The 26,705-nt window shown below is 33.6% G+C and overlaps 1 protein-coding gene across 10 annotated transcripts in view; it reads right to left on the bottom strand.

Annotated features, from left to right (window-relative positions):
• Positions 1-26,705, bottom strand: part of LRRIQ1 (leucine rich repeats and IQ motif containing 1) — a 232,535-nt gene that overhangs the window by 148,369 nt on the left and 57,461 nt on the right. For all 10 annotated transcript variants that reach the window (XR_007154269.1, XR_007154268.1, XR_007154271.1 and 7 more), the window contains exons 14-16: positions 18,720-18,813; positions 3,867-4,046; positions 882-1,328 (exon numbers count right to left, since the gene is read on the bottom strand). Coding sequence is in view for 7 of the 10 variants with exons in the window: in XM_047868661.1 (XP_047724617.1) it covers positions 882-1,328; positions 3,867-4,046; positions 18,720-18,813 (721 nt within the window). In the remaining 3 variants the exon portion in view is untranslated. The remainder of the gene's footprint in view (positions 1-881; positions 1,329-3,866; positions 4,047-18,719; positions 18,814-26,705) is intronic.

The following is a 26,705-nucleotide window of genomic DNA, read 5'->3' as shown; positions in this document are numbered from 1 at the left end:
CATTTTTTTAATTTTGTTGGCTTGACAGTGAGGCCAACAGTAAAAAAAGAAAAAAGTTGACAAGCTGAAGTAATATTTATCTTTACTGGTTCGATAAAAAAATTAAAGCCATTAGCTTTATAAAAGTATTTAAAAGTTGGCAAACCATAAAACAGACTCTTAACTATTAAGAACAGGAGGTGGGTGGGGGGATGGGTTAAATGGGTGATGTGTACTAAGGAGGGTACTTGTATGATGAACACTAGGTGTTGTATATAAGTGATGAATCGCTAAATCCTACACTTGAAACTAATATACTGTATGTTAACTGGAATTTAAATAAAAACTTGAAAGAAAAAAATTAAAAATTAAAGTATTTAATAGTTGGAAGAGGTTTATGTGGTTAATATCAAAGAATATTGGCATACTTTATAGGTTGTTTATGCCAACAAAAATTATAGCACATGCATTCAAATACTTGCATAGATGCTTATTAAATTATTCTGAGATCAAGAAGCAAAGACAAGGTACATGAAAAGGTATACTTTTAAAAATGAAATTACCTGATTATTCAGCAAGTTTTCTTTATATTATTTTTAGAATAGCAGAGTGTTTTATTTTTTCTTAAAAATTCATTTTAATTGTTTAAAGATTAGAAAGCAGAAAGAATAACTTTACATGTACTTATTTTCAATGAAATACTAGTTAATTAAATCAGAACCTGCCAAAATTCAAATTCATAATACTATAATTAATAATTTGTACACATCATAAAAACATAATTAAAGGAATTCATACGAAATACAATAGTGATTTAAATCCTTTACCAAAACATGAACGAATACTATCAATAAAAAATACAAAGTATACAATGTAAAGAAAAATGATGTATTAAGTCTTACATTTTATTACGATGTCCAATATTTTGGCAATTCCTCAGCAGAGAACTTGTCATTACTGTTTCCACAAATGGGATTCTTTTCGTGGGGATACTGTTTAATTTGCTGTCTTCTCTCTTCTGGTCTGCTATTTCTCCCTGATTTCTTCCTTCCGTATCTTCACATAGAGAGGATTTGGTTGATATAGAATGACTAGAGTCAGAATTCATCCATTTCTCAGAAACATCTGGTGATTCCAGTTTATACCTGTCTGCACAAGACTGGAGAACTCTATTTTGCAGGATGCTATCACTATCTGTAGCTAAATGATTTTGCTGGACTTCTGATTCTTCTCTCTGGGTGATACGTGCATCCCCGCATTCATGTGAATATCGGCATTCATTACTAAGTGTCATTAATTTCTTATTATAATGGCAGAGATTTTCTGCAGCATCCAAGGTGACCAAATTTCTAAACAAATAAAGAAGACATTTAATAATAAGAATTATATCACCAATATTAAAACATATAGGTTTTGGAAATTTCCCTTGTGTGGTTTGACATGAAAATTAAGCTTTACTACAATATTCATTAAAAACTTATTTCTGGTTGTTTATATAGAAATTGATCTCATTTCTAAAAAAATTTGAAAATATTTGTTTAGCTAATTTAGATCCGTCAATCCAGACAAAATGTCTGGAAGTTTTAGAACCATTTTTATTCTAGGTATTTTTGGTACAATTGAATGAGAAAAATCCATGCTTTTACTACCATAAACATGAGAGACCATGGCTGCCTAAATTTGGAGAAGTTATTTATGAAACAAAGTTAAAAGTACTTTCTACATTGACTCTTGCCATGCAAAATATTTGTATTGGACTTTTAAACAAAGAATTTATATTATGGGAAAGTTTTTATTCCCCTTTTTCTCTGGCAAAACAATCCATTGCAAAGAAAATTCAAATACTTTAAGATATAAATGGTGGTGATTCTCTTAAACAATTGTTGAATTTTTATCTTATGGAGGCTATGGCTTATGTAATTAATCAAACTTTCTGTTTGCCAGATTTGAGGATCTCAGTAGCAAATGTAAAGAACTTTGCACTTGTATGAGCCTTTTTCTTGGCTACACTTTATTTACCTTCCATTATTTATTTTTTTTTAATTTTACTTACTCCAACTGTATATTTTCTAACTATATTTAATATATAGCCACAAGCTGCCTTATCTTTTTCTTGCAGGATATAAATAAATACAAAACTTTTAACCATACCATAAAAATGAAAGTTACAGTTCCTAAATGTAGAGGTAAATAGTCTTGTGTTCACAAAGGTATTATCAGACATTAGCATAGTCTCCTCCAATATATATTTTTGATATTTTGTATTTCATTCATTTTGGTGGCTAATAATGTAGAAAAGTTTCAATTCAATATTGGGATATCAAGTGGTTATTGATTAGGTATTGAATTCACCATTTATTATTAATATAAAATATAGTCTATTTTCCATTATCAATGCCAAAATGAAACAAGTTGCAATGACAATGGATTATCCAAAGGAATTGAGAAACCTATGTTTCAACATGAGAGATATCAAGGGTCACCTTTAAACAAAAAATTGCATATTACCATACATATTCAAGGAAGTATGTTTAGTTTTGCACAAAATAAATGTAAATAACCTTAGTCTTTATTAAAAGTAAAAAGTAATTATCTGTAACAATTATTATTTTTGAGAGAGAGAGAGAGAGAGAACAAGCAAGAGGCAGAGAGAGAGGGAGAGAAAGAGAATCCCAAGCAGGCTCCACACAGTCAGTGTAGAGCCTGAGGTGGGGCTCCAAGTCACAAGCAGTGAGATCAAGATCATGACCTGAGCCAAAATCAAGAGTTGGATGCTTAACCAACTGAGCCACCAGGCACCTAGGTGCCCCAGACAATTGGGATTATTTAAAAGCTGTGAGATTTGTTTTTAATCTGAATGGACTATATATAAAAATATTTAAATAGAAAAACCAAATCTTATGTAGATGGGCATGTATGAAAGTGCAAAGAGCAATAATTTAAAAATTAAGTTTAGGTATTTAGAAGCGCATATTACAATTATAATTCCAGTTTTAATGGAGAGTCATCATAAGTGAAATATGAAATCACTTTCCTTTTTCATTTGTGTTTTCTGGAGCAATGCAAATTAGAAAATATAATTATAGAGGGGTGTCCAGGTGGTTCAGTCAGTTAAGCGATCAAGTTTTGATTTCGGCTCAGGTCATGATCTCATGGTTTGTAAGATCAAGCCCCACACTGGTCTCTGTCCTGACAGTGCAGAGCCTGCTTGAGATCCTCTCTCTCCTTCTCTCTGCTCCTTCCCCACTCATGCTCTCTCAATAAAAAATATTAAAAATCTTTAAAAATAAAAGAATATACAGTTATAGAAAGATCAAATATAATTCATTCATACTAACGTACCCTGAATTTTGGAGGGGGAATGGGAAATTCTCTTTCTTTTATATCTAATTGGGATTCTACTCTCAACTTCTGTTCTTCTGAATATGTGCATGTGTTGACTGCTCTTATCTACTGTGCGCTCATAATATTTGAATATATTAATATATGTACAATATATCTAATACATAATAAATGTTGTATGCCTTGCTCCATTGTAACTGTTTGTCTAATTTTCTCTTATGTTAATCTGTTAATTCTTTGAAGATAAAGTATAAAACTTAGCTTATTGTGTATTTTGTTTACAATCACTGTCAAATAAATTTATGACTGATTCATTGAATGACTGACTGAAGGGATGTTTGATTCTTGTCTTGAAGCTATCCTCATGATTTCACTTATCTAACACTTTAGCATTGAAATTATATTTTATATTGTGTTTTTAAGAGAGAATATCCTTAAAACACACAGTACTAATTAAAAAAAAATCACTATTAATCAGCGTATTTTTTTAATTATATACATAAATTGCATTATTTCTTTAAATTATGAGAAGAGAACAGTCTTACCCTTTCACAGTAATATAATTTTCAATTAGTAAGTTGAATTCTTGAATCTGGGACTGACAAAGTACCAAGAAACGTCCTAATTCTGGTTGATAGTATTCTTCAGTCTGCCTTTCTGAACAAGAGTTTATCATTTCACCATTGAGGACTCTTAGAGCTGGTAACACTTTAAGTAGAGAATGCCTATTGAAAGCAGGAAAAAAATAAATAATCTTGAAGAGTTTATATCTAAAATAACCATATACCTATTACTTAAACAATATAAACACAGAGTATATCTCAGAAAATGCTATTGATTTTGTAGAGAAAATGATACTGTTAAATTTGTTAAAAATTTCTATGGTATCATGTCATGTACAAAGTTAAATTTTAGAGACTTGACAAACATTTAACCATTTTCTTCTATAACATAAACGGGAAATTTAGCAGATGGAAACTTGGGCTGGGAGTAAATAAAAAGCTACATTATAAAAAAAATAATATCAGATACAGTATTTTAAAAATATGATAATTAAAATAAAACTACTGAAATTTGTTGCTTATTTTAGAAGTAGAGGTAAATTCTGATTGTTTCTCTTAGTAAAACATAGTTAAGAGTAGGGCTAAAACAAGAGTAGTAAACAATCACCTTGTTTATCATGATCTGAAAAATCTAAACTTATATTTCTTCTTGAATCTTGCTAAAAATTATGATAATAAAAATATTCAAAGTATGCACAAAAGTCTGTACCAATTTAAAAGGCTAATGGTGTGAAAAACCAAGCCAGACAGCAAGAGCTTTCCACCAGGCCTAGCCATTTATAAGTATTTACCCAATCCTTTCACAAGGGTACTGTGGGCCTCTTTTCACAAGGCCATTAATGGTCAAAGGGGTAAAATGGACTTCTTGAATGAATAAATCCCCCTTAGTTAGAAACTAAATTTCTTACGAGGAAAAGTACAAAACTGATGAAAGATATCAACAAACTAAATAAATGGGAAGATGTCCAATGAAGATATTTTCATAGATAGGAAGTTCAAAATTGTTCAAGAGATCATTCCTTCTCAACTTGATCTTTAGATGCAATGCAACCCCACTAAAAGTACCAGTAAGGTATTTTGTGTATATCAACAAAATGATACTGAAATTTACAAAAAGCCAAAAAACAACAACAACAACAAAATCCAAAAAGACAAAAACAAAAAAACAAACAAGAATAGCCAATTCCACACTGAAAAAGAAGAAAAAAGTTGGAAAACTAACACTTTTCATTTCACACTTACTACAAAGCCACAGTAATTATGACAGTATGGTATTGGCGAAAGAATAGACAAATTTATCAATGGAAGAGAGACAGACAAATATATCAATGGAAGAGAAGAGAGAACCCAGAAGTAGACCTCCATGAATCTACTAAAGTGGATCAGTCAACTAATCTTTGACAAAGAAGCAAAGGCAATACAATGGAACAAAGATAAATGATGCTAGAACAATCAGACATTTACATGCAAAAAAGTGAATCTAGACACAGACTTTGTATCCTTCAAAAATTTAACTCAAAATGGGTCATATACCTAAATGTAAAATGCAAAACCATAAAACTACTAGAAGATAACATAGGAGAAAAAATTAGACGGCACTGATATAATGATGACTTTTTGATAATAACACCAAAGATACAATTCATGAAAGAAATAATTGATAAGATGGACTTCATTAAAATTAAAAACTTCTGCCCTGTGAAAGAGTATTGAGAGAATGTGAAGACAAGCAATATACTAGGAAAAATATCTGATAAAGGGTTGTTATCCAAAATATATGAAGAAATTTTAAAGCTCAATAAGCAAATAAATACACCAATTAAAAAATGGGCCATAAAACTTAATAAACCCCTCACCAAAGAAAATATACAGATGGTAAGTAAGTATATGAAAGATACTCAACATCATTTGTCATTAGAAAACTGTAAATTAAAATAACAAGATACTATTATCTATTAGAATGGCCAATTCAAAACGCTGACAATACCAAACGCTGGTGAGGATGTGAAGAAATAAAAACCCTCATTCGTGCTGGTGGAAATGCGGAATCAGTGCAGCTATTTCGGAAGATAGTTTCGTGGTTTCTTACAAAAGTTAACATACTTTTACTATACGATCCAGCAATGTGCTTCTCAGATTTACCTAAATGAATTAAAAACTGTATCTGCACCAAAATCTCCACACAGATGTTTATAGCAGCTTTATTTGTAATTGCCAAAACCCGGAAACAACCAAGATGTCCTTCAGTAGGTGAAAGGATAAATAAACTGAGTTACATCCATACAAAGGAGTATTATTCAGCACTAAAAAGAGATGAACTATTAGGCCATGAGTAGGGAAGATTCCTAAATGCATATTACTAAGTGAAAAAAGATAATCGGATAGGGCTACATGCTGTACAATTCCAACTATATGAAATTCTTGAAAAAAGTCAAAACTGAGACAGTAAAAAGATCAGTGTTTTCCAGGGATTAAGGTGAAGGGAGGGAGGAACAGGCAAAGCACAGAGCATTTTTAGGGCAGTGAAACTATTCCGTATGATACTACTACATAGCGAATACATGTCATTATACATTTGTCAAAATCCATAGAATACACAACACCAAGAACAAACCCTAATGTAAAGTATGGACTTCAGGTGATAATGATGTGTTGATGTAGGTTCATCAATTATAGCAGGTATACCACTTTGGTGTAGGATGCTGATAGTCGGGGAGGTTGTCTATGTGTGGGGACAGGGTATACCTGGGAATTCTCTGTATTTTCTGCTTAATTTTGATAACCTGACCTTCTCTAAAATATAAAGCTTTTTTAATGTTTATTTATTTATTTTGAGAGACAGAGCACAAGTGGGGAAGAGTCAGAGAGAGAGAGAGAGAGAGAGAGAGAGGGAGAGAGAGAGAGAGAGAGAGAGAATCCCAAGCAGGATCTGCACTGTCAGTGTGGAACCCAACACAGGGATCAATTTCATGAATCATGAGATTATGACCTGAGCTGAAATTAAGAGCCAGATGCTTAACTGACTAAGCTACCCACATGGCCCCCAAATATAAAGCTTTTAATTAAAACACAAAATAAGACAAACTCACAGTTCTCTAAAAACTAAATGAAGGACGGCAAGATAAGATTACAAAAATGCCAAGGTTTAAGAAAGAAAACTCCAGTCAGGTACTCCTTCCACCTAGATGGTATATAGTCAGGGTCAACATATCCATTTATAAAAACACAATTGTAAAATATAATTTTTATATTTATAGAAATACTTTATATAATAATTTATATATAACTTATATTTATATAAACTTATATTTACATATTTATGTATACTTTATATATAAATGAAGAAAGTGGTCCACTGAGGCAAAAATGCCAAGGCCCAACTAAAGCCATAACACATTACTATGTATAGTTATGATCTTGATAGTCTTAGTATTTAATAAAAGATAATCACAAGAAATGTATAAAAACATTTCCTTTAATGAAAGCAAAAAAAGAGAAGAACATCACAGTTTTTCATTTACTCAGGATACATGATTAATTTCCCACGCTTACCTCCCTCCACCCTTTGAGAAATAATACTTTTTTTCTCGCGCAGATATTTAAATAAGGAAAGAGGGAAAGCAAACAGATTATGTTCAAGATAACTATCAGATGTTTTACAGTGTTAAAGAGCTTAATCTAGTTAAGAAAACTTGGGTCCATCACTTCTTGGCCTTTTGGCTAAGATCAAATGAAGACTAGGGTCCATTTATTTGGAACTTTTTTAAGCTTTTTTTTTTTTTAGGCTTGAAGATACCAATATTGGTCATATCATAAACTACCGCACTTACTACAAAAGGTTAAATAACTAGCATATATTGCATTTCTGTTTGGATTCATTTTAAGATGTGGTTCAAAAGCAGAATGCTAATTAAGATAATGGGTATTTATCACAGAGGTACAATACTAAATATAACATGAAATTTTTGACTGAGGCTACCATCAAAACAAGGAAAGGTTGAGCTCTGAAATTGAAGCTGGTAATAATTAAAATATAATGGAGAGATTAACTATCCATATTCTATCCTATCAAATTGTTTATTACATTAGTAATGAAACTATATTGCATTCTAAATCTCCCTCAAGTATACAGTCAAGTTTTCTTCAAGACATGACATGTCAGAATAACGTGGCTATAAAATGCCACATACGAAATAAAGATGCTTTTGAAATGTGATAATAAAGGGTAGTAAAAGTTAAAACTGTATTGGTGTTTATACAGCTTAAAAAAGAACATGCTCGGGGCGCCTGGGTGGCGCAGTCGGTTAAGCGTCCGACTTCAGCCAGGTCACGATCTCGCGGTCCGGGAGTTCGAGCCCCGCGTCAGGCTCTGGGCTGATGGCTCGGAGCCTGGAGCCTGTTTCCGATTCTGTGTCTCCCTCTCTCTCTACCCCTCCCCCGTTCATGCTCTGTCTCTCTCTGTCCCAAAAATAAATAAAAACGTTGAAAAAAAAAAATTTTAAAAAAGAACATGCTCTAATCCTATTGATGATCTTATTTCATTAGATCATCTCCTAAAATACAGAAGAGCAAACGTAAGGCTTCAATAATGTGATGGAACCAGCCCTAGACAATAACCAACAGTTTTAATTCCTTGTGTACCATGCAAATTTCTCTCTGATAATTTGGTCTCCAGAGTGGACCTGATCAGCAGAAGGAATGAGGTATGCTAATGACCTGCTTTGGTCTTTAAAATAGGTATATTTCTTATAAGGAAAATTAATAAAGCAGATTTTCTTATTATAATTTGGATCTCTTAAGACTTAGATAAAGCTGGGACGCCTGGGTGGCTCAGTTGGTTAAGCGACTGACTTCAGTTCAGGTCATGCTCTTACAGTTCATGAGTTAAAGCTCTGCGTCAGGCTCTGTGCCGACAGCTTGGAGCCTGAAGCCTGCTTCAGATTCTGTGTCTCCCTCTACTTCTCCCCCTCCCCTGCCCGTGCTCTGTCTCTCCCTCAAAAAAATAAACATTGAAAAAATTTTTTAAAGAGGTAAAGCTGATTTTTTTATTTCTATTGTTCAGTTAGTTCTGGTTGAACAATAACAATAAGCTGTTGGATCTATAATACTTTTCATTGGGATCCTGGACCTACAGTGATATTGCAGATGAAGTAACACTTAAAACCCTCTTGAACAGCCATCTTTCAGGTGTCATTTTATCTAATTAAGAAGATGTCAACAAAATGAAGAAAATACTCATGCTGCAATCATGAGAACCACAGGGTCTCACACATGTGTTCTTTATCTTAGTCACTCTCTAAATCCATTGTGATGGTAATTCAAGGCTAAATCTCTATGTGTGTCTCCAACCTTGCAGGGCAAGGTCTCTGAAAAGATCCTCCTTGAACTACTGTATCAGAGTACCTGGGATAATTTTTTAAATTCACTTACACCAAAGACCTCTGTTGGTGGGTTCTGGGGAGTTTGCATTTTAATTTTTTTAACATTTATTTATTATTGAGAGACAGAGAGACACAGAGCATGAGCAGGGGACGGGGAGAGAGAGGGGGAGACACAGAATCTGAAGCAGGCTCCAGCTTCTGAGCAAGCTGTCAGCACACAGCCTGATGCGGGTCTCGAACTCACAAACCGCAAGACCATGACCTGAGCCGAAGCTGGATGCTCAACCAACTGAGCCACCCAGGTACCCCTTCCTGTGTCTCCCCCTCTCTTTGCCAGAACTATTGTTTTGGTTTTTTTAATTTTTTAAAAATGTTTCTTTATTTCTGAGAGAGAGAAACAGAGCATGAGCATGGGAGGGGCAAAGAGAGGGAAGACACAGGATCCAAAGCAGGCTCCAGGCTCTGAGCTGTCAGCACAGAGCCCGACTTGGGGCTCAAACTCACAGAGCAGTGAGTTCCTGAACTGAGATGAAGTCGGATGCTCAACCGACTGAGCCACCCAGGCGCCCCTGCATTTTTAAAATATAGCTTTTCTTATGGCTTTAAAGAACCAATGCATTGGCGGGGGGGTGGGGGGGGAAGGGCGGGGAATGGGCTACAACAAGTTATGCAAAAATTAGAGATGTTCAGGTTTAAACTTAAAAAAAAAACTTTGAAATTTTATCATTCTGGAATTGTCTTAAATTTTCAAGAAAAATATAGCTTTCTTGTAAACTTGAGGCATGCCCTATATATATCAATGATGCCAGAGAATTTGCTAAAATAAGAGATATTGTGGGCCTGGACAGTTACATTCCAATGATCTGTTCACTGATTAACATTGCCATTGGTTTTACATAAATGGTGCAAAAGTTTCTTAGGAAAGTATTCTTGTAACACTGAAGTTACAGAATACATATCAAATAGAGAAACCAGTTTTCTATTCAGAAATAATTAATGACAAAACAAAGAGCCATTTTAACTAAATGACCCAATATAATCCTAGAAGCAAAATATAAGAATTTGCTTATCAGATTAATGGAAGGACCAATGATTTACCACAAGTATCCTCTATTTAACAAAACAACTGTTTATGCCCTAGACAACCAAAATAATAAGAAAATAAGTAAATCCAAAGGTAACTAATACAAGGCATTAGGTTTATTTGTAGGTATTGCAAGTGGCATTATGTGGAAGCTGTTTGGATGCTAACTAACCAGATTAGCAAGGGGCAAAATGATAATTTTGTCATCAAATACTACATTTTGAATATGGCTATGAATATAGATATTATTATGTACAATATTATAGCTATAGGGAATAATTACAGAAAATGTGGATCAATGGGGCTTGAATTTTTACATTGAAAATATTTTGATGTTACATTCATCACCTTTACATAAGAAAAAGTCCAAAACAGTTTATTTGTGTCAAAATATTTGAAATTTCTTTGGATATAAAAATTAGTTTGTTTGGATCTTCAAGACCATGACAATATCTTGATATTTATGATTTATATAATAAATATCCATATTTGATTTGGTGTTTTATGTTAAAAATTGTTTGCTATTTTTTTTAAAGGAATAGTTATCAGAACTATATAAATCAGTAGTGTAGTAGGTTGGCCTTCAGTTCAAATGCAGCCTTAGAAGACTCTATGATGAATATATTAGAAAGTGCTGTAACAAGTTGATTCATGTTGGAAATGAAGTATAAGAATACTGTGAGATCGCAACATTAGTTTTTCCAGCTGGGGTCCTCCTAGCCAAGGGCTGAATCAATATTTCATTTAGTGAAAACTTCCTGGTGAATATTCTGTCACTTAAGAGACTCTATTAATCATTAACGAATGAAACACATTCCCAAAGGAGATTCCAAACTGAGTTTGTAGATTAAGTTTTAAAAAGAGATTTTTTTAGTACATCAGTTTTGTCCATGTTATCACTGGCCAGACATGAAAGTAAGAAGCCAATTGGGAAAATCTATAACTAATCCCTTTGTTGGTATCACGGGGTTATGTAAAGTTCATTGAAACATACTGCTTACCCAAGTTTTAGTTGATCCTTTCATTAACAAATCCCTATTTTATAGATTACCAGATTTTAAACCCTTTAGATAACTGAATCTCTTCTTGAAATTATGAAATCTGTATTAGGCCCACTGATCTAAGTGAAATTTGATAAGCAAAATTTTTAAGTTGGTTTTACTCTAGTACAGTAAATTTTATTTAAACATAGAAATTATAATAGCTAAATAATTGTACATGTCTATAATATAAATACTACCTTTTATCAATATTATTTTTAATTAAATATTTGCTTTAAAACTGTAAAGTATATATACATAGTAAGTATAGTATATGTTAGTATAGCACTAAGTATATATACTTAGCATAGTAGTAAAATGTGAATGTTTATCTTTATATATTTAAACAGATTTATATCAATATATTTCACTATGAGCATATTTTATCCAACAAACTAAGTATTTATTCTTCATACCAAAAAAAACCATAAATAAATTCAAAGATTATTCAGGACATAGATTTGTTTCTAGTTATTGCAACTGGCAACATGGCAGCTGTTTGAATGGAAACTCATACCAGATCAGCAACAGAATTCATGTCCTATTTGCCCAACTCCTAATAGAAAAACCATGGCCTGCAAAGAGCTTGCTCTGAATATTGGGCACAGCCACCTATTTCTGTTTGTCATCATAGATTTGGTCTATATAGTTACTTAGAAAAATAAAGATATCTACCTAAAAACAACCCATCAGGTATTTTCATTATAAATAATATCACCTGCCAAGAAGAGGCTTTTGGGCATAATTACACCCTACCTTTTGTGTGGGAAGTTTCATTCTAAGGTCTAGGTTCTAAAAAAGGGGACCCAAAACCTGGTGATTAGTGTTTTAAATCCCGGTGTAAGAAAAGCATGGCCCCAGAACTTGAGCTAGTACATCTAGATGGGGACCTTGACTACTTCTATTTCGGATGACAGAGTCCTTTTCCCAGGTGGAAAAAGGTCTAGAAACATATTTAAGGTTTTTTGTTTGTTTGTTTCACATATATATACACCTTCTTTAAATAGTTGCAATGTCTGATCTCCTTATAATTTGATATTAACTAATAGTTGGTATAGTAGTAGTATAGGAGTAGTAACTTGTCCTAAGATCAGGTTTTCAGAAAACAGGAAGAATGTCACAAACACTATGGTCCCTAAAAGTCTAAAGACTCCAGTTGTAGAACTCCTGACATTGATAATTACTGCAAACTGATAAATAAGTATCAATTGTCAATTTATGGGTAATAATACTTTCAATCCCTGAAGTAAATTTTAAAAATTCAATAGAGGGATTCTGGGGGGCTCAGTCAGTTAAGCATCTGACTCTTGATTTCAGCTCAAGTCATTATCTCATGGTTTGTGGTATGGAGCCACACATCGGGCCCCATGCAAGCAGTGCAGTGCCTGCTTGGGATTCTCTCCCTCCCTTTCTCTCTCTCTCTGCCTTTCTCCTGTGCACATGCTCTCTCTCTCTCAATAAATAAATAAACATTAAAAAATCCAAGAGAAAAATTAGAGGGGGTGAAACGCATTTTTTTTCAAGATTTTACACATTACAATGTAAATTTCTATAATGTATTCCTTCAACAAATAATTTTGGTTATCTATGACATTATGGACGTCATGCAGACATACTTGCCTTGCATAAGTCTACATACAGTGTGTGTGTGTGTGTATGTGTGTGTGTATAATAACTACACATAGTCTATATAGTTACTTAGGAAAATAAAGATATCTACCTAAAAATAATCCATCAGATATTTTCATTATAAATGATATCACCTGCAAAGCAGAGCCTATTAGACATAATTGCTCTTCTTTTTGTGTAGAAAATGTTACTCTAAAGTCATTCTTCCAGTTCTAAAGTAGAAGGATCTATACAATATCTGGGATCACTTCCACTACTTAATTTTAGTCCTTTTTTAATTCCTGGACTTTCTACTAACATAGAACGTGGCTACCTTCCTTAATCTCTTACCACTTTGATGCTGAAAAGAAATCTTCCACACATACTATTTTCCTTTTCATACAACTATTCAAGATTTCTCTATAGTTCCTTAAAAATAAAGGCTAACATTTACCAAGTGTGCTATATGCCAGGCACTACTATAAAATGCTTCTGTCTTGCAGTTAGTTTGGCTTTATGACTAGTTACATCCAGTGGAATATGAGAGAAATGATCAATGCCACCTTTTTAAAAATACATTTATTTTGCGAGAGAGAAAGCGTGAGTGGGAGAGGGGCAGAGGGCAAGGGAGAGAGAGAGAATCAAGCAGGTTCCACACTGTCAGTGCAAAGCCTGATGCAGGGCTCGAGCTCACAACCGCAAGATCATGACCTGAGTCGAAGTCAGACGCTTAACTGACTGAGCCACCCAGGCGCCCTAACCAATGCTACTTTTGAAAGCAGAGCAGTTAAATATCAGATGTGCTTTCCCTGTGGTCTTTTCCCCTCTTTCTCACCACAATCTATTATCTAAAAATGTCAGATTACGTTGAAGTTACATGACACAGAGCCACAAAAGGGAAGCATCCTGAGTTTTCACGTCTGCTTAGATTAGACAGGATGAACTCACATCAGATGCAATATAAACCAAAAATAAGCTTCTATTGTATTAAACCACATAGATTTCTGGGTTTGCTGTTGTGTGGTATAACCTCTATTACCTTAATGAATAAATCCTGAGGTAGCTACTATTATTATACCCATTCTATAGATGAAGACACTGAGACATAGCACGATTAAGTAACTTGTGCAACGCAAACAGCTAGGAAGTGGTGGAACTAGATATGCACCCGAGCAGTTTACTCACAACACCTACATGTACACCCAGTATGCTAATAGGTCTCTCCATGACCACAGGATAAAGAAGACACCTTATCCGAGCATACAAGGCCCTTTACAATCTGGTAGCAATATATCATATGAAACAGTAAAGCAAGTATTTAAATTCCAGGCCTTAGAACTCAAAACCCTTCTCTGACATTTACAGAACTGAACAAATCACAAGGCATCTAAGCTTCAGTAAATACCCCCATAAATCAGAATGATAATTACAGAACTCAGCTGAGTTGCTGTGAAGTAATATGTGTATGTATTTGGCCCATTCCCTGACCCATTGTAAATGTATATACTTGATTTCTTATTTACTTCCAAAAGTATTTTCCACTATATCTATGTTACGCCTGAATAGACCAGAGCCTAACCTCGCCTTTCATATTCCCTCATTTTCTTGGACATTTCCTCCATCAGAAGTGCTTTTTTTTTTCTTTTAACTTGATGTTAAATATTACTAAAATTCTGAGGTTTAATCCAAAGTCTGCCTCTTCAGCAAAAGTAGTTTTCTTGGTCACTCTAAATTAGGGTGGGATTTCTAAAGCATATCTGTTGCCTACAACAATCATCTGACATATGTATTAGGTACTGAAATCTAAGTGTTAAAAAGCACAACTGAAGTCAGGTTGTTTGAATCCTGGCTCTTCCAGTGGCTAGCTGTGTAAACTTGGGCAAGTTATTTAGCCCTTTTGTGATTCTGTTTCCCTACCTGTAAAATGGGGACACTAGGTAGCTATTTTATTATACATTGTATTAAATGGGCACAAAGTAAATGCTATAACAGTGTTTGTTATCATTATTAGTTTTCATGGCTATCATTTTTTGCATACATTTTATATCCCTATAAAGATTATAAGCATGGTTTGAAATCATGGACTATATAGAATTTCCTTTAGAGAGTCCAAAATGTTAGAACATTGGTTGGATATAGTAGGCATACACTAAATATTTGGTGACTTAATGAGACACCATAGTGTGGTTAGCCTAGACATGGAAAATAGTAGACTTCTGTATGCTTACCATGTTCTAGAAATTACTCTCAACAAAATATGTGTATTGTTCCATTCAATTACCATAACTACCCCATAAGATAGGTACTATTATTATCCTTATTTTACCAGTGAGGATTTGGAGACATAGGAAAGTTGTTACTTGTCCAGGACCACATGGTATGAGGCAAGAACAGGATGTCCTTGTTTAAAAATACAGTGATTCCAAAGTTTAGCGTGCATCAAATCATCCAAAGGGCTTGTTGAAGCACACATTAATAAACATCATCCCCTAGGTCCTTCTGATTAAGTGGGTCTGGACAGTGTCCAAGATTTTTCATTTCTAAAAGTTTCCAAGTGATGATGAAGTTTCTCATCTAGGGATGTATCTTCAAAAACCACTTCAATGGGTTGTCCTCTCTCCTCTATAGTACACAGCTTAAGTTGCACTTGGAAAAGGAAATTTCTAAAGTAGAAGTTGGCAAGTTCTGTTCTAAAACATGTAAAACATACCAGGTTTCCCTAAAAAATGGTATAGCATTAGAAATTAATGTGGAAACAGAGCTTTAAAGAATATAGAAAAACAGATTTACTGAAAAGATAACTCTTCTATAATAAATGAACTATCAACAAGTAGCAAATTACACAGGTGTTTGACTTGATATAAAATGCTATTTTCTTAACCAAAGACCAATTAACAAATTCACAGAATCAATACATGTGAAAGAGGGTGTCAGAGGTGTGCAGTGGCCTCAGACAAGGGAGGGAAAGAGATTACTTCCTAGACTTTCTTAACCTGTTCTACAAGTGGATTAAGTCAGATATAGGAATTTTAAGCATGACCAGATCATTGGTTTTCCTGTAAGGTATACTCCATTGGAAGTCATCAGAACAAGGATCTTCCAGGCTATGGCCACACATCATAGGAAAATCGAATCAGAACAGTCAACTGCTTATGCCCTAGGATTGGATGTCACAACCTTTTTTTTTTTCGATTATTCACTCCTTTTTGTCTATATTTTATTCATAAATGCTGTATTTTCACTACCTGATCAAATTGATAAGATTTACATATTTGATCTAAACTCTGAGTATCCTGAAATGGGTTTTCTACCAAAATTTCAGTAAATATTTGCCTTTCTCTATACTTAGTGTGTTGTCAAACTTATCTTGCTAAATTAGGCTACAAGCCTTGTCTATTCTTACCTTGTTCTGTTTTGATGTACCCATGACTTGATATGATACAAATGTCAAATGTACAATAAACCATGTTAAACCATCTTACAAATACACACTGCTAGACATACAAAAGACAAGAATTTAGATCAGAATCATCACCAGTACTAGAAAAGTGAGCATTTTCAAAGCTTTTCAGAATTCTGGGATTTAATTCAATTGGATCTGGGTAAATGAAAAATGATCTGAGGGTGTATGAGAAAAAAAAAAAAAAACATGTAAGCCAAGGGCAGGAATCAGTGGGAAAGAAAAAGTAGAAAAATTACAAGAATATATGTAAGGCTGGGAGTAATTCCTATCAGCAAAAATTGAAAGGATGTATATAAGAAGCAGTAGGGAAAATACTCAGGAAGTCAGTGCCATAGCAGTAGAGCTAAATTGGCACCAGTCAAAAGATTTCCCTGAGACTTCCCTAACAGATACTAAAAGCAAGCTTTAAAAGCATCTCCCTAATTTAACATAGCTGTTACATGTCAGAAACAAAATAGATGTTATCTAAAAAAAACGAACAAAATTAAGAAATCAACAGTATAAAATTTAAGACGTCCAGAATACCACCAAAATGATGAAGCATGCAAGAAGCAGGGAAATACGACCCGAAATTGGGGTAAAAGTCAATAAAAATAGGCCCCAAAATGACATGGATGATGAAACTAGCAGATAAGGATTTTAAAACAGCTATTATAAATATTCTCCATATGTTCAAGATGATTCAGGAAAACATCATGAGTATGATTAGGAGAGAAACTGCAAATGTTAAAAAAATAAATGAAATTTCTAGGATGAAAACCACAGTATCTGAACTCTGAACTGATTAATTCTGGACTTTAATATCAAAATAGATATATAAGAAGAAAATATAAGAGAACTTGAAGATATAGCAATAACTGTTAAGAGTGAAGTACAAACAGAAAAAAGTATAATATATATATATATATATACATATATATACATATATATATATATATGTATGTATGTATGTATATATACACAGACACCACACATCATGAACAGAGAAATAGCAACTTCTAGAATATATCAAGTGGCCAAATATTGGTAAAATTGGAGTCCTAGTAGGACAAGATGGGGGGAGGCAGAAAAAATATTTGAAAAAATAATGGCCAAAAAATTTCTAAATTTTATGAGAACTACAAATTCATCAGATTCAAGAGGTTCAACAGATCTCATGCACACACACACAAGCAGGGGAGGGGCAGAGAGAGAGAATCTTAAGCATGCTCCACACTCAGCATGGAGCCCCACACAGGGCTTGATCTTACAACCCTGAGATCATGACCTGAGCCAAAATTAAGAGTCAAACTCTTAACTGACTGAGCCACCCAGAGGCCCTGATTCAATAGCTCTTAAGAAAAATAATCTACATAAAACCACAGCAAAATACATTATAATCAAATTGCTGAAAACCATGATAGAAAAATCTTAGAAATCTCCAGAGAGAATGTTGGCAGACTTCTCATCAGAAAAAAATGAAAGCCATAAGAGTGGAGAGACTTTTTTAAAGAACTGGAGGAGGTGACTGACTCCAAAGGGGCACTAGGCAATTTTTTAAGGTGATAAAAATGTTTAATGTCTTGATTGTGGTGGTTTGTACACCATACTCACTTCTAAATAAAACTGATGAAGTTTGTCATATGAAAATTATCTCAAAAAAGCTCATCATGAAAAAAGATGTTGGTCAGTTTTGAGGGTAATGGTATTAGCATAATATGAGAGTTTCAAATTAGAGAAACTTTTTTTTTATAAAAAAAATCCATTCTAAAAAATTATAAAATATTTTTCTTCTATTAGATCTAGGTACTGCAATATTTTAAAGAGAGGTATGAATTCACATATCTTATAATCTGTACTTTAACAGACACCAAATTTCTATTTTAAGAAAATAAAATCAAATTACTGGGAGAAAAAAATAATTTTAATTAGCAAGTTATGTGATTTAGATAACTTATAAAAAGTCATTCCCAATAAAAATGTGTTTTCTATAAAGACAAGACCCAAGTGAACATCATACTAAAATTGTCACATAATTAATGGTATGGATCAAAATAATCATTTTAAATTTGCATTATTTCACACATGTGCAAAAAAATTATTGTAGGTTGAAGATATTTTTAAAACTAATTTTACAAAAATGTCTTGTTTTGAATAACTTTTAAATTATTTTTATTAACTTTTTCCAAGAAATTAATAGGCACAGAGAAATTTTCATCAAACTGTGTTTTCTGTAACTATAATAAAGTACACATAATAGGGTGCAACAATGTTTCTTACCTCCAGTTTACTTCTTGAAGAAGTGGGTTTCCAGTGAGAGACAATTCGTGGAGAGAATAACATGCATTAAACCACTTAATGGCACTTGTAAGATCTACAGAAAATAAAAAATAAAAACCATTATGAAAGGTAATACAGAGAAAGAACAATAATCATTTATAAATGACCATTTATTTATTGATTAGGTAATAAAGGAAAGCAACAAAAATATTTATTCTGCAGAATACAGTGTGCTTTTAAAAAGAGGCTGTATTAAGAATACAGACTCCACTGTTAGAATATATATTTTTCCCACAATTGCTTTGTGATTCAGGCTCATACCTTTTACTGGGTGAGGCTTAAATGAGATCATGTGTATAAAGAATTTAGAACAGTTTGTGCCAGATTGTTATCACGAAATCTAAAGAAGTTAAATCTAAAGTAATAAGTGGTAAAATTGAACACATACCTAAAGAGAATTACGTGAACTTTTTTTACTTTCAAAAGTAAGAAGAGTAAGTCAATCCAGGGTATATTACAGAAGAATTTATATAAAATTGCTCTCCCACAGATAATCAGAAAACTGGACAATACATATGAAGTACCTGTTTTTAAGCCTGCCTCTCAGAGATGGGAAACATATATGGTGCATCTACACTCACAGTGGTTTCCCATCTGAAAGCAGCTTACCACTTCAGAATAGTAGAGACCAAATGAAGAAGCTCTTTTGCTGAGTGAGGAGGCAAAGATTAGAACTGAAGTTGGAATTCATGATGAAAAGTACTGAGAAGAAGCTATGTATATATATACATGTTATAGGGAGGAACCTGGGGAAAGAAGTCTATGTGAGAATTCACCACAGTTCTGTGGGCAAGTACACGGTGTCACACACACAGGGAAAGACTGAAAAACCTAGCAGAGATCACCAGCTGTAAGGCTAAGAGCTGCATGATGACACTAAGTGCATTCATCAGTGAAAGACACTGGAGTCTCAGCCCAGCCAAAATGAGACCTAACTGAGTATCTCAGAGAGTGTGCACTAGGAGTGAACACAATGCCTTGGGGTAGGGGCATGCACTAAGAGTTGAAAACTAAAATGGCTTGCCCTAAAAGAGAATGAAATTAAAGCAGAAAAAAATATATATCCATAAATGCTTTAACTGCCTACCGCAACTGAAGTTAACTCCCTTTAAAAGGAAGGCAACAATATGCAGACTCACTAAACTGGATTATGTAAAATGTCCAACATATAGTTAAAAATTACTAGACATATCAGACAAAACAGACTTTACTTCAGATAAAACACACTTTTTTTACAAATTTTTTTAATGTTTACTTATTTTTGAGAGAGACAGAGAGACAGAGCTCGAGGGGAAGGGCCAGATAGAGAGGGAGACATAGAATCTGAAGCAGCTCCAGGCTCCGAGCTGTCAGCACAGAGCCCGATGAGGGGCTAGAACTCACAAACCGTGAGATCATGACTTGAGCTGAAGTTGGATGCTTAACTGACTAAGCCACCCAGGCACGCCTAGATAAAACACACTTTAAAACAGAGAATGTAATGAGAGACAAAGAAGAGTGTTACATAATGATAAAAAGGGTCAATCCAACATGAGGATGCAACATTGTAAATATTTATGTGGCCAACAAAAAAACACCTACATGCTTAAAGCAAATATTGACAGCCTTAAAGAGAGAAATAGACAGCAACACAATAATCATAGAGGACTTTAATATTCCACTTACATCAAAGAATCGATTATCCAGATAGAAAATCAAAAAGGAAACATCAGCCTTAAACAACATGTTAGACCAGATGGACTTAACAAATGTTTATAGAACATTCCACTCAAAAGCAACAGAATACACATTCTTCTCAAGTGCACATGAAACACTTTCCAAGACAGATTATATGTTAGGCAATGAAACAAGTCTTAATAAATTCAAGAGGACTGAAACCATATCAAGCACCTTTTCTGACATGATGATATGGAACTAGAAATTTATCACAAGAATAAAATGAATTTCACAAATATGTGGAGTTTAAACATCATGCTACCAGAGCGCTTGGGTAGCTCAGTTGGTTGAGTAGCTGACTTTGGCTCAGGTCATGATCTCACAGCTCAAAGGCTCATGGGTTGGAGCCCCACATCAGGCTCTGTGCTGACACCTCAGGACCTGGAGCCTGTTTCCAATTCTGTGTCTCCCTCACCCTCTGCCCTTCCCTTGCTTGTGTTCTATCTCTCTCTCTCTCTCTCTCAAAAATAAATAAACATTAAAAAATTAAAAAAAAATAAATAAACATCCTGCTACTCAACAACCAATGTTTCAAAAAGGAAATCAAGAGAAATTTAAAAAATACCTTGAGACAAATGAAAATGGAAATGTAACATACTAAAATTTATGGGATACAGCAAAAGTAGTTTGAAGAGGGAAGATAAAATGGATAAATGCTACTGCAAAAAAATAAGAAAAGTCTCAAATAAACAACATAACTTTACACCCCAAGGCACCAGAAAAGGAAGGAAGGTCAAGGTTATTAGAAGGAAGAAAATAACAAAGATTGGAGCAAAAATAAATGAAATAAAAGACAGACAATAGAAAAGATCAATACAACTAAGAGCTGATTCTTTGAAAAGATAAACAAAATTGGCAAACCTTTAGCTGGACTCACTAGAAGCAGGAGGACTCAAATAAATAGAATCAAAAATCAAAGAAATGTTACAACTGATACCACAGAAATACAAAGGATCATAACAGACTACTAGGAACAATTATATGCCAACAAACTGGGACAATCTAAAAGAAATGGATACATTCCTAAAAACATACAACCCACCAAGACTGAATCATCATGAATTAGAAAATCTGAACAGATCAATTACTAGTAAGATGACTGAATCAGTAATCAAAAGCCTCCCAACGAACAAAAGTCCAAGATCCAACAGCTTCACTGGTGAATTCTATAAAACATTCACAAAAGAATACATACTAATCCTTCTTAATCTCTTACAAAGACTAGAAGAGCAGGGAATTCTTCCAAACTCATTTTATGAAGCTAGCATTACCCTGATACCAAAATTAGACAAGAGCACCACAGGAAAATCATAAGCCAATATTCCTGATAAACATAGATATGAAAAATTCTCAGCAAAATATTATCAAACTCATAATAGCAAACTAAATTATCAATAATATATTAAAAACTAATATATCATGATCAGGTGGGATTTATCGACAATCACCAGTCAATGTAACATACCACATCAACAAAATGAAGGATAAAATCATATGATCATCTCAAAGGATGCAGAAAAAGCACTTGACAAAATTCAATATCCACTTATAATACAAATGCTCAAAAAGTGGGTATAGAAGGAATGTACCCGAACATAATAAAGACCATACAGAATAACCCCACAGCTAACATCATTCTTAATGGTGAAAAGATGAAGCTTTTCCTCTAAGATCAGGAATAAGACACAGATGCCCACTCTCACAACTTTATTCTACATAGTTTTGGAAGTCCTAGCTAGAGCAACTATTCAGGAAAATAAAATAAAAGGCATCCAAATTGGAAAGGAAGGAGTAAAACTGAAGCTATTTGATGACATGATGACATGACATGATGACATGATATATATATATAGAAAACCCTTAAGACTTGATCAAAAAACTGTTAGATCTAATAAACAAATTCACTAATGTTGCAGGATGCACAATCAATACACAAAGACCTGTTGGGTTTCTTTACAGTAGTAACAGGGCATCAGAAAAAGAAATTAAGAACACAATCCATTTATAATTCCATGAAAAGAATAAAATACCTAGAAATAAACTTAACCAAAGTGGTGAAAGATCTATATATTGAAAACTGTAAGACACTAATGAAGGAATCAAGGAAGAACAAATAAATAGAAAGACATGCCACGCAATAGGCCAGAAGAAGGAATACTGTTAAAATGTCCATAACACCCAAAGCAATACACAGGTCCAACGCAATCCCTATCAAAATCCCACTGGCATTTTTCACAGACATAAAACAAACAATCCTAAAATTTATATCGAACCACAAAAGACCTTGAATACCCAAAGTAATTTTTTTAAGATTATTTAGTTATTTTGAGAGAGAGAGAGAGAAGGGGGTGGGCAGAAAGAGGGAAAGAGAGAATCCCAAGTAGGCTCTGTGCTGTCAGTGCAGAGCCCAATGCAGGGGCTGGCTCAATGTCACGAGCTATGAGATCATCCATGACCTGAGCCAAGATCAAGAGTCAAACACATAACTGACTGAGCCATCCAGGTGCCCCAACAATCTTTTTCTTTTTAAGTTTATTTATTTATTTTGAAAGAGAGAGAGAGAGAGAGAGAGAGAGAGAGAGAGAGAGAGAGAGAGAACAAGTGGAGGAGGGTAGAAAGAGAAGGAGAGAGAGAAAACTAAGTAGGCTCCACATTGAGCATGGAGCCCAACACAAGGCTCGATCCCATGACTTTGAGTTCATGACCTGAGCCATGATTCCCCCCAACCACCCAAAGCAATCTTGAGAAAGAATGAAGTTGGAGGCATCATGTTCCTTTATTTCAAACTATATTGCAAACCTACAGCAACTAAAATTTAGTATAGTATTGGAATAAAAACAGACATACAGATCAACAAAAGAGAGACTCCAGAAATAACCCTACCCATATATGTTTAATTAACTTATGACAAAGGAGCCAAGAATATACATTGGGGAAAGGACAGTCTCTTCAATAAGTGATTTGGGAAAACTGGACAGTCATATTCAAAGAATGAATTGATTATTGTCTTATACCATACACAAAAATTATCTCAAAATGGATTGAAGACTTAAACATAAGACCTGAAACCATAAATCTCCTAGAAGAAAACATAGGTGATGGGTCTTGGTGTTAGATCTTGGTGATGGGTTCTTGGTGATGATGTTTTTAATCTAACACCAAAACAAGATGCAATTAAAGCAAAATAAACAAGTGGAACCATATCAAATTAAAAGCTTCTGAACAGCAAAGGAAACCTAGCCGAAATGAAAAGGCAACCTATTGAATGGGATAAAATATTTGCAAATTACATGTCTGATAATTATCTAATATCCCAAATTAATACAGAACTCATACAACTCAATGGCAAAAAAACCTAATCTGATTAAAAAATGGGCAGATGATCTGAATAGACATTTTTTCAAAGATGGCAAAATGACAGCCAACCGGCATATGAAAAGATGCTCAACATCATTAATTATAAGCGAAATACAAATCCCAATCACAATGGGATCTCACCTCACATCTGTTAAAACAGCTATTATCAAAAATATAAGAAATAACCAGTGTTGCAAGGATGTGGAGAGGAGGGAACCCTCTCACACTGTAAATGTGTGAATGTAAATGGTGCAACTGCTATAAAAAACAGTATAGAGTTTCTCAAAAAAAGTAAAAAAAGAACTATGTTATGATACAGCAATTCTACTTCAGGATATTTTATTTTTTAAAAAATAACCCACTAACTTGAAAAGATACATGCATCCCATGCACCCCTATGTTCATTACAACATTATTTGGAATAGTGAAGGTATGTACCCATCCTAAGCGTCCAATGATGCATGAATGGATAAAATAATTATGGTATATAGATCTACAATGGACTATTATTCAGCCATAAAAAAAAATGGAATCTTCTCCTTTGTGACAACATGAATAGATCTCAAGGGCATTAAGCTAAGTGGAATAAGTCAGAAAAAGACAAATGACATATGATCTCTCTCATATGTGGAATCTAAAACAAAAACAAAAACAAAAACAAAAACACAAAACAAACAAACAAAAAAGGCTCAGACCCGGGGTGGGGGTGGAAGAAAGGGATGAATTCTTTTTTTGTTTGTTTAAATAAATTGAAAAAAAAATCCTTTGAAAGTTATATGTTTATCACGTAAATTCCTGTCACCTCCAAAATCAAAGGATAAAATTTTAGCACCAAAAAGAACTGTTTAGAGAAAGATGAGTCTGTAGGATCAGAATTTGGAAGAAAAGTTCTAGTTCTAGTTCACACTGTATGTCCCAGTTATATAGGAATTACCACATATTCTTGCAACCATATACCCTTTGCCATGATACTCAACATATTTATCCATACTCTCTGGAACTGTTCTATGTACATAACTGTACAGATCTGTTTGAACGATTTATTGTTTTAGTCATTTCAAAGTTTTCCCAGTGATTGGCTAACAGAGCTGAAGTTGCCCTTGGTAATATGGCTGTTTTTGTTCTCTAATATATTAAGTTTCTCATTTTCAAAACTACCGCCTCCATCACCTGAGTGGACTGTTGCTCTGTGGAAGCTAATTTTGTCCAGAGAGAAAAGGAAAGGCCTTGAGAAAAGAAGCCTTTGGGACCCAGAAGCCTGATCTGTGAAGAACATCTGGGGGCCAAGGCTGCACTACCATGATAGGAAGGAGATGGGGGTGTAGTTCAAGCCAAGGTCAGAGACAACTCCACTCTTCATCTGCTTGTATACGCACAGAATACCTTTATTGTACACTGAACAGCTAGTAACTTTGGTTGCTGCTGGGCAAGCAAGGCTAAAGAGACTTTTCCTCAACTCCTTTTTTTAGCATCTTGATCTATATGTTGCTTTTCTCAAATTTTCAATTAAATAAAACACCTCATAAAAAATTACTAAATACATAAGGAAATAGGAAATATTATTTATCATTAGATCAGTTAATAAATAAAGCAGTTAATAGAAACTCATCCCAAAGTCAAGGGTAAATCAAAATTTTTGACAGACACCAAAGTAATTCAATGGTGAAAAAAGGTTGATTAAAAAATGTTGATGGAACAACTGGATATCCACATTAAAAACTAAATTCATCTTCTACTTTGTATCATTCATAAAAAATAATTTGATATGGATCATAGACCAAAAGATAAAAACTGAGAGTACAAAATTTCTATAAGAAAGCAAGAAAGTATATAAAATCATCTTCTCAAACTGGAGGCAGAAAAATATTACACGGACATAGAAAACAATAACTATTAAAAATAATAAATTAAATTTCATCAAAATTTAAAATTCTCCTCACCTGAAAATATCATTAATAAAAATTCATAGTTAAAAGACCAGGAGAAAACATTAAAAAATATATATCTGACAAAGAATTATAACCAGAATATATAAAAAGCTTATACATAAGAAAAAGGCAAATAACCAAATTTTAAAAATGCTAAGACATTTGAATGGACACAAAAGAATATACAAAAATAATCAATCAATAAATGAATGAAAAAAGCCTTAATATCATTATTCATCATGGAAATGTAAACTAAAACCATAATGAGATAACACAATAAAATATTAAAGATCCTCCAGAATGATGCAGTTGAAAATCCAGTATATTACTGGTGTAAAATGTTACAACTACTTTGGCAAACAGTTTTTTCAGTTTCTTCTAAAGAGAAACATACACATACTATATTATCCAGCAATTACACTCTGATATACTTATCCCACAGAAATGAAAACATATGTCTACAGAAAGATTTATATAAGAATTTCCCCAGGAAATTCTATAATAATCATGGTAGCCCCAAACCACAAATTATTAAAATATCAATCAACAGGAAAATGGACAAAGTATGATACATTCATACAATAGCCTACACTTCAGCCAAAGGAAAAAAAAAAAAAAGAAAGAACAGACCACGGATATGGTGGAATGTCACATGAATGTTAAGAAAGCTGGAGGCAAAAGAGAACATACTGTTTGAGGCCATTAATATATAGGATAGTCAAGTTAACCTATGGTGTCAAATTCAGAAATATTGTTGTCTCCGTGAGGGGAATGGGGATGGGGAAATTTGGGGGGGTATTAATCAACTAAATCAGTTGATCATTCTTTAATGAATTTTTAATTGGTGTTTGCTTTATAAATGTTAGGAGCCAACAAATTAGACAAATTTGTTTACTTATCTTCATTAGGTTATATTTTTCATGGG

The sequence above is a fragment of the Prionailurus viverrinus genome, chromosome B4 (genome assembly GCF_022837055.1).
Source record: "Prionailurus viverrinus isolate Anna chromosome B4, UM_Priviv_1.0, whole genome shotgun sequence".
In the NCBI taxonomy this organism is placed as follows: domain Eukaryota; kingdom Metazoa; phylum Chordata; class Mammalia; order Carnivora; family Felidae; genus Prionailurus; species Prionailurus viverrinus.
Note: the sequence above shows the minus strand (reverse complement) of the source record. Positions and strands in the feature narration are given on the sequence as shown.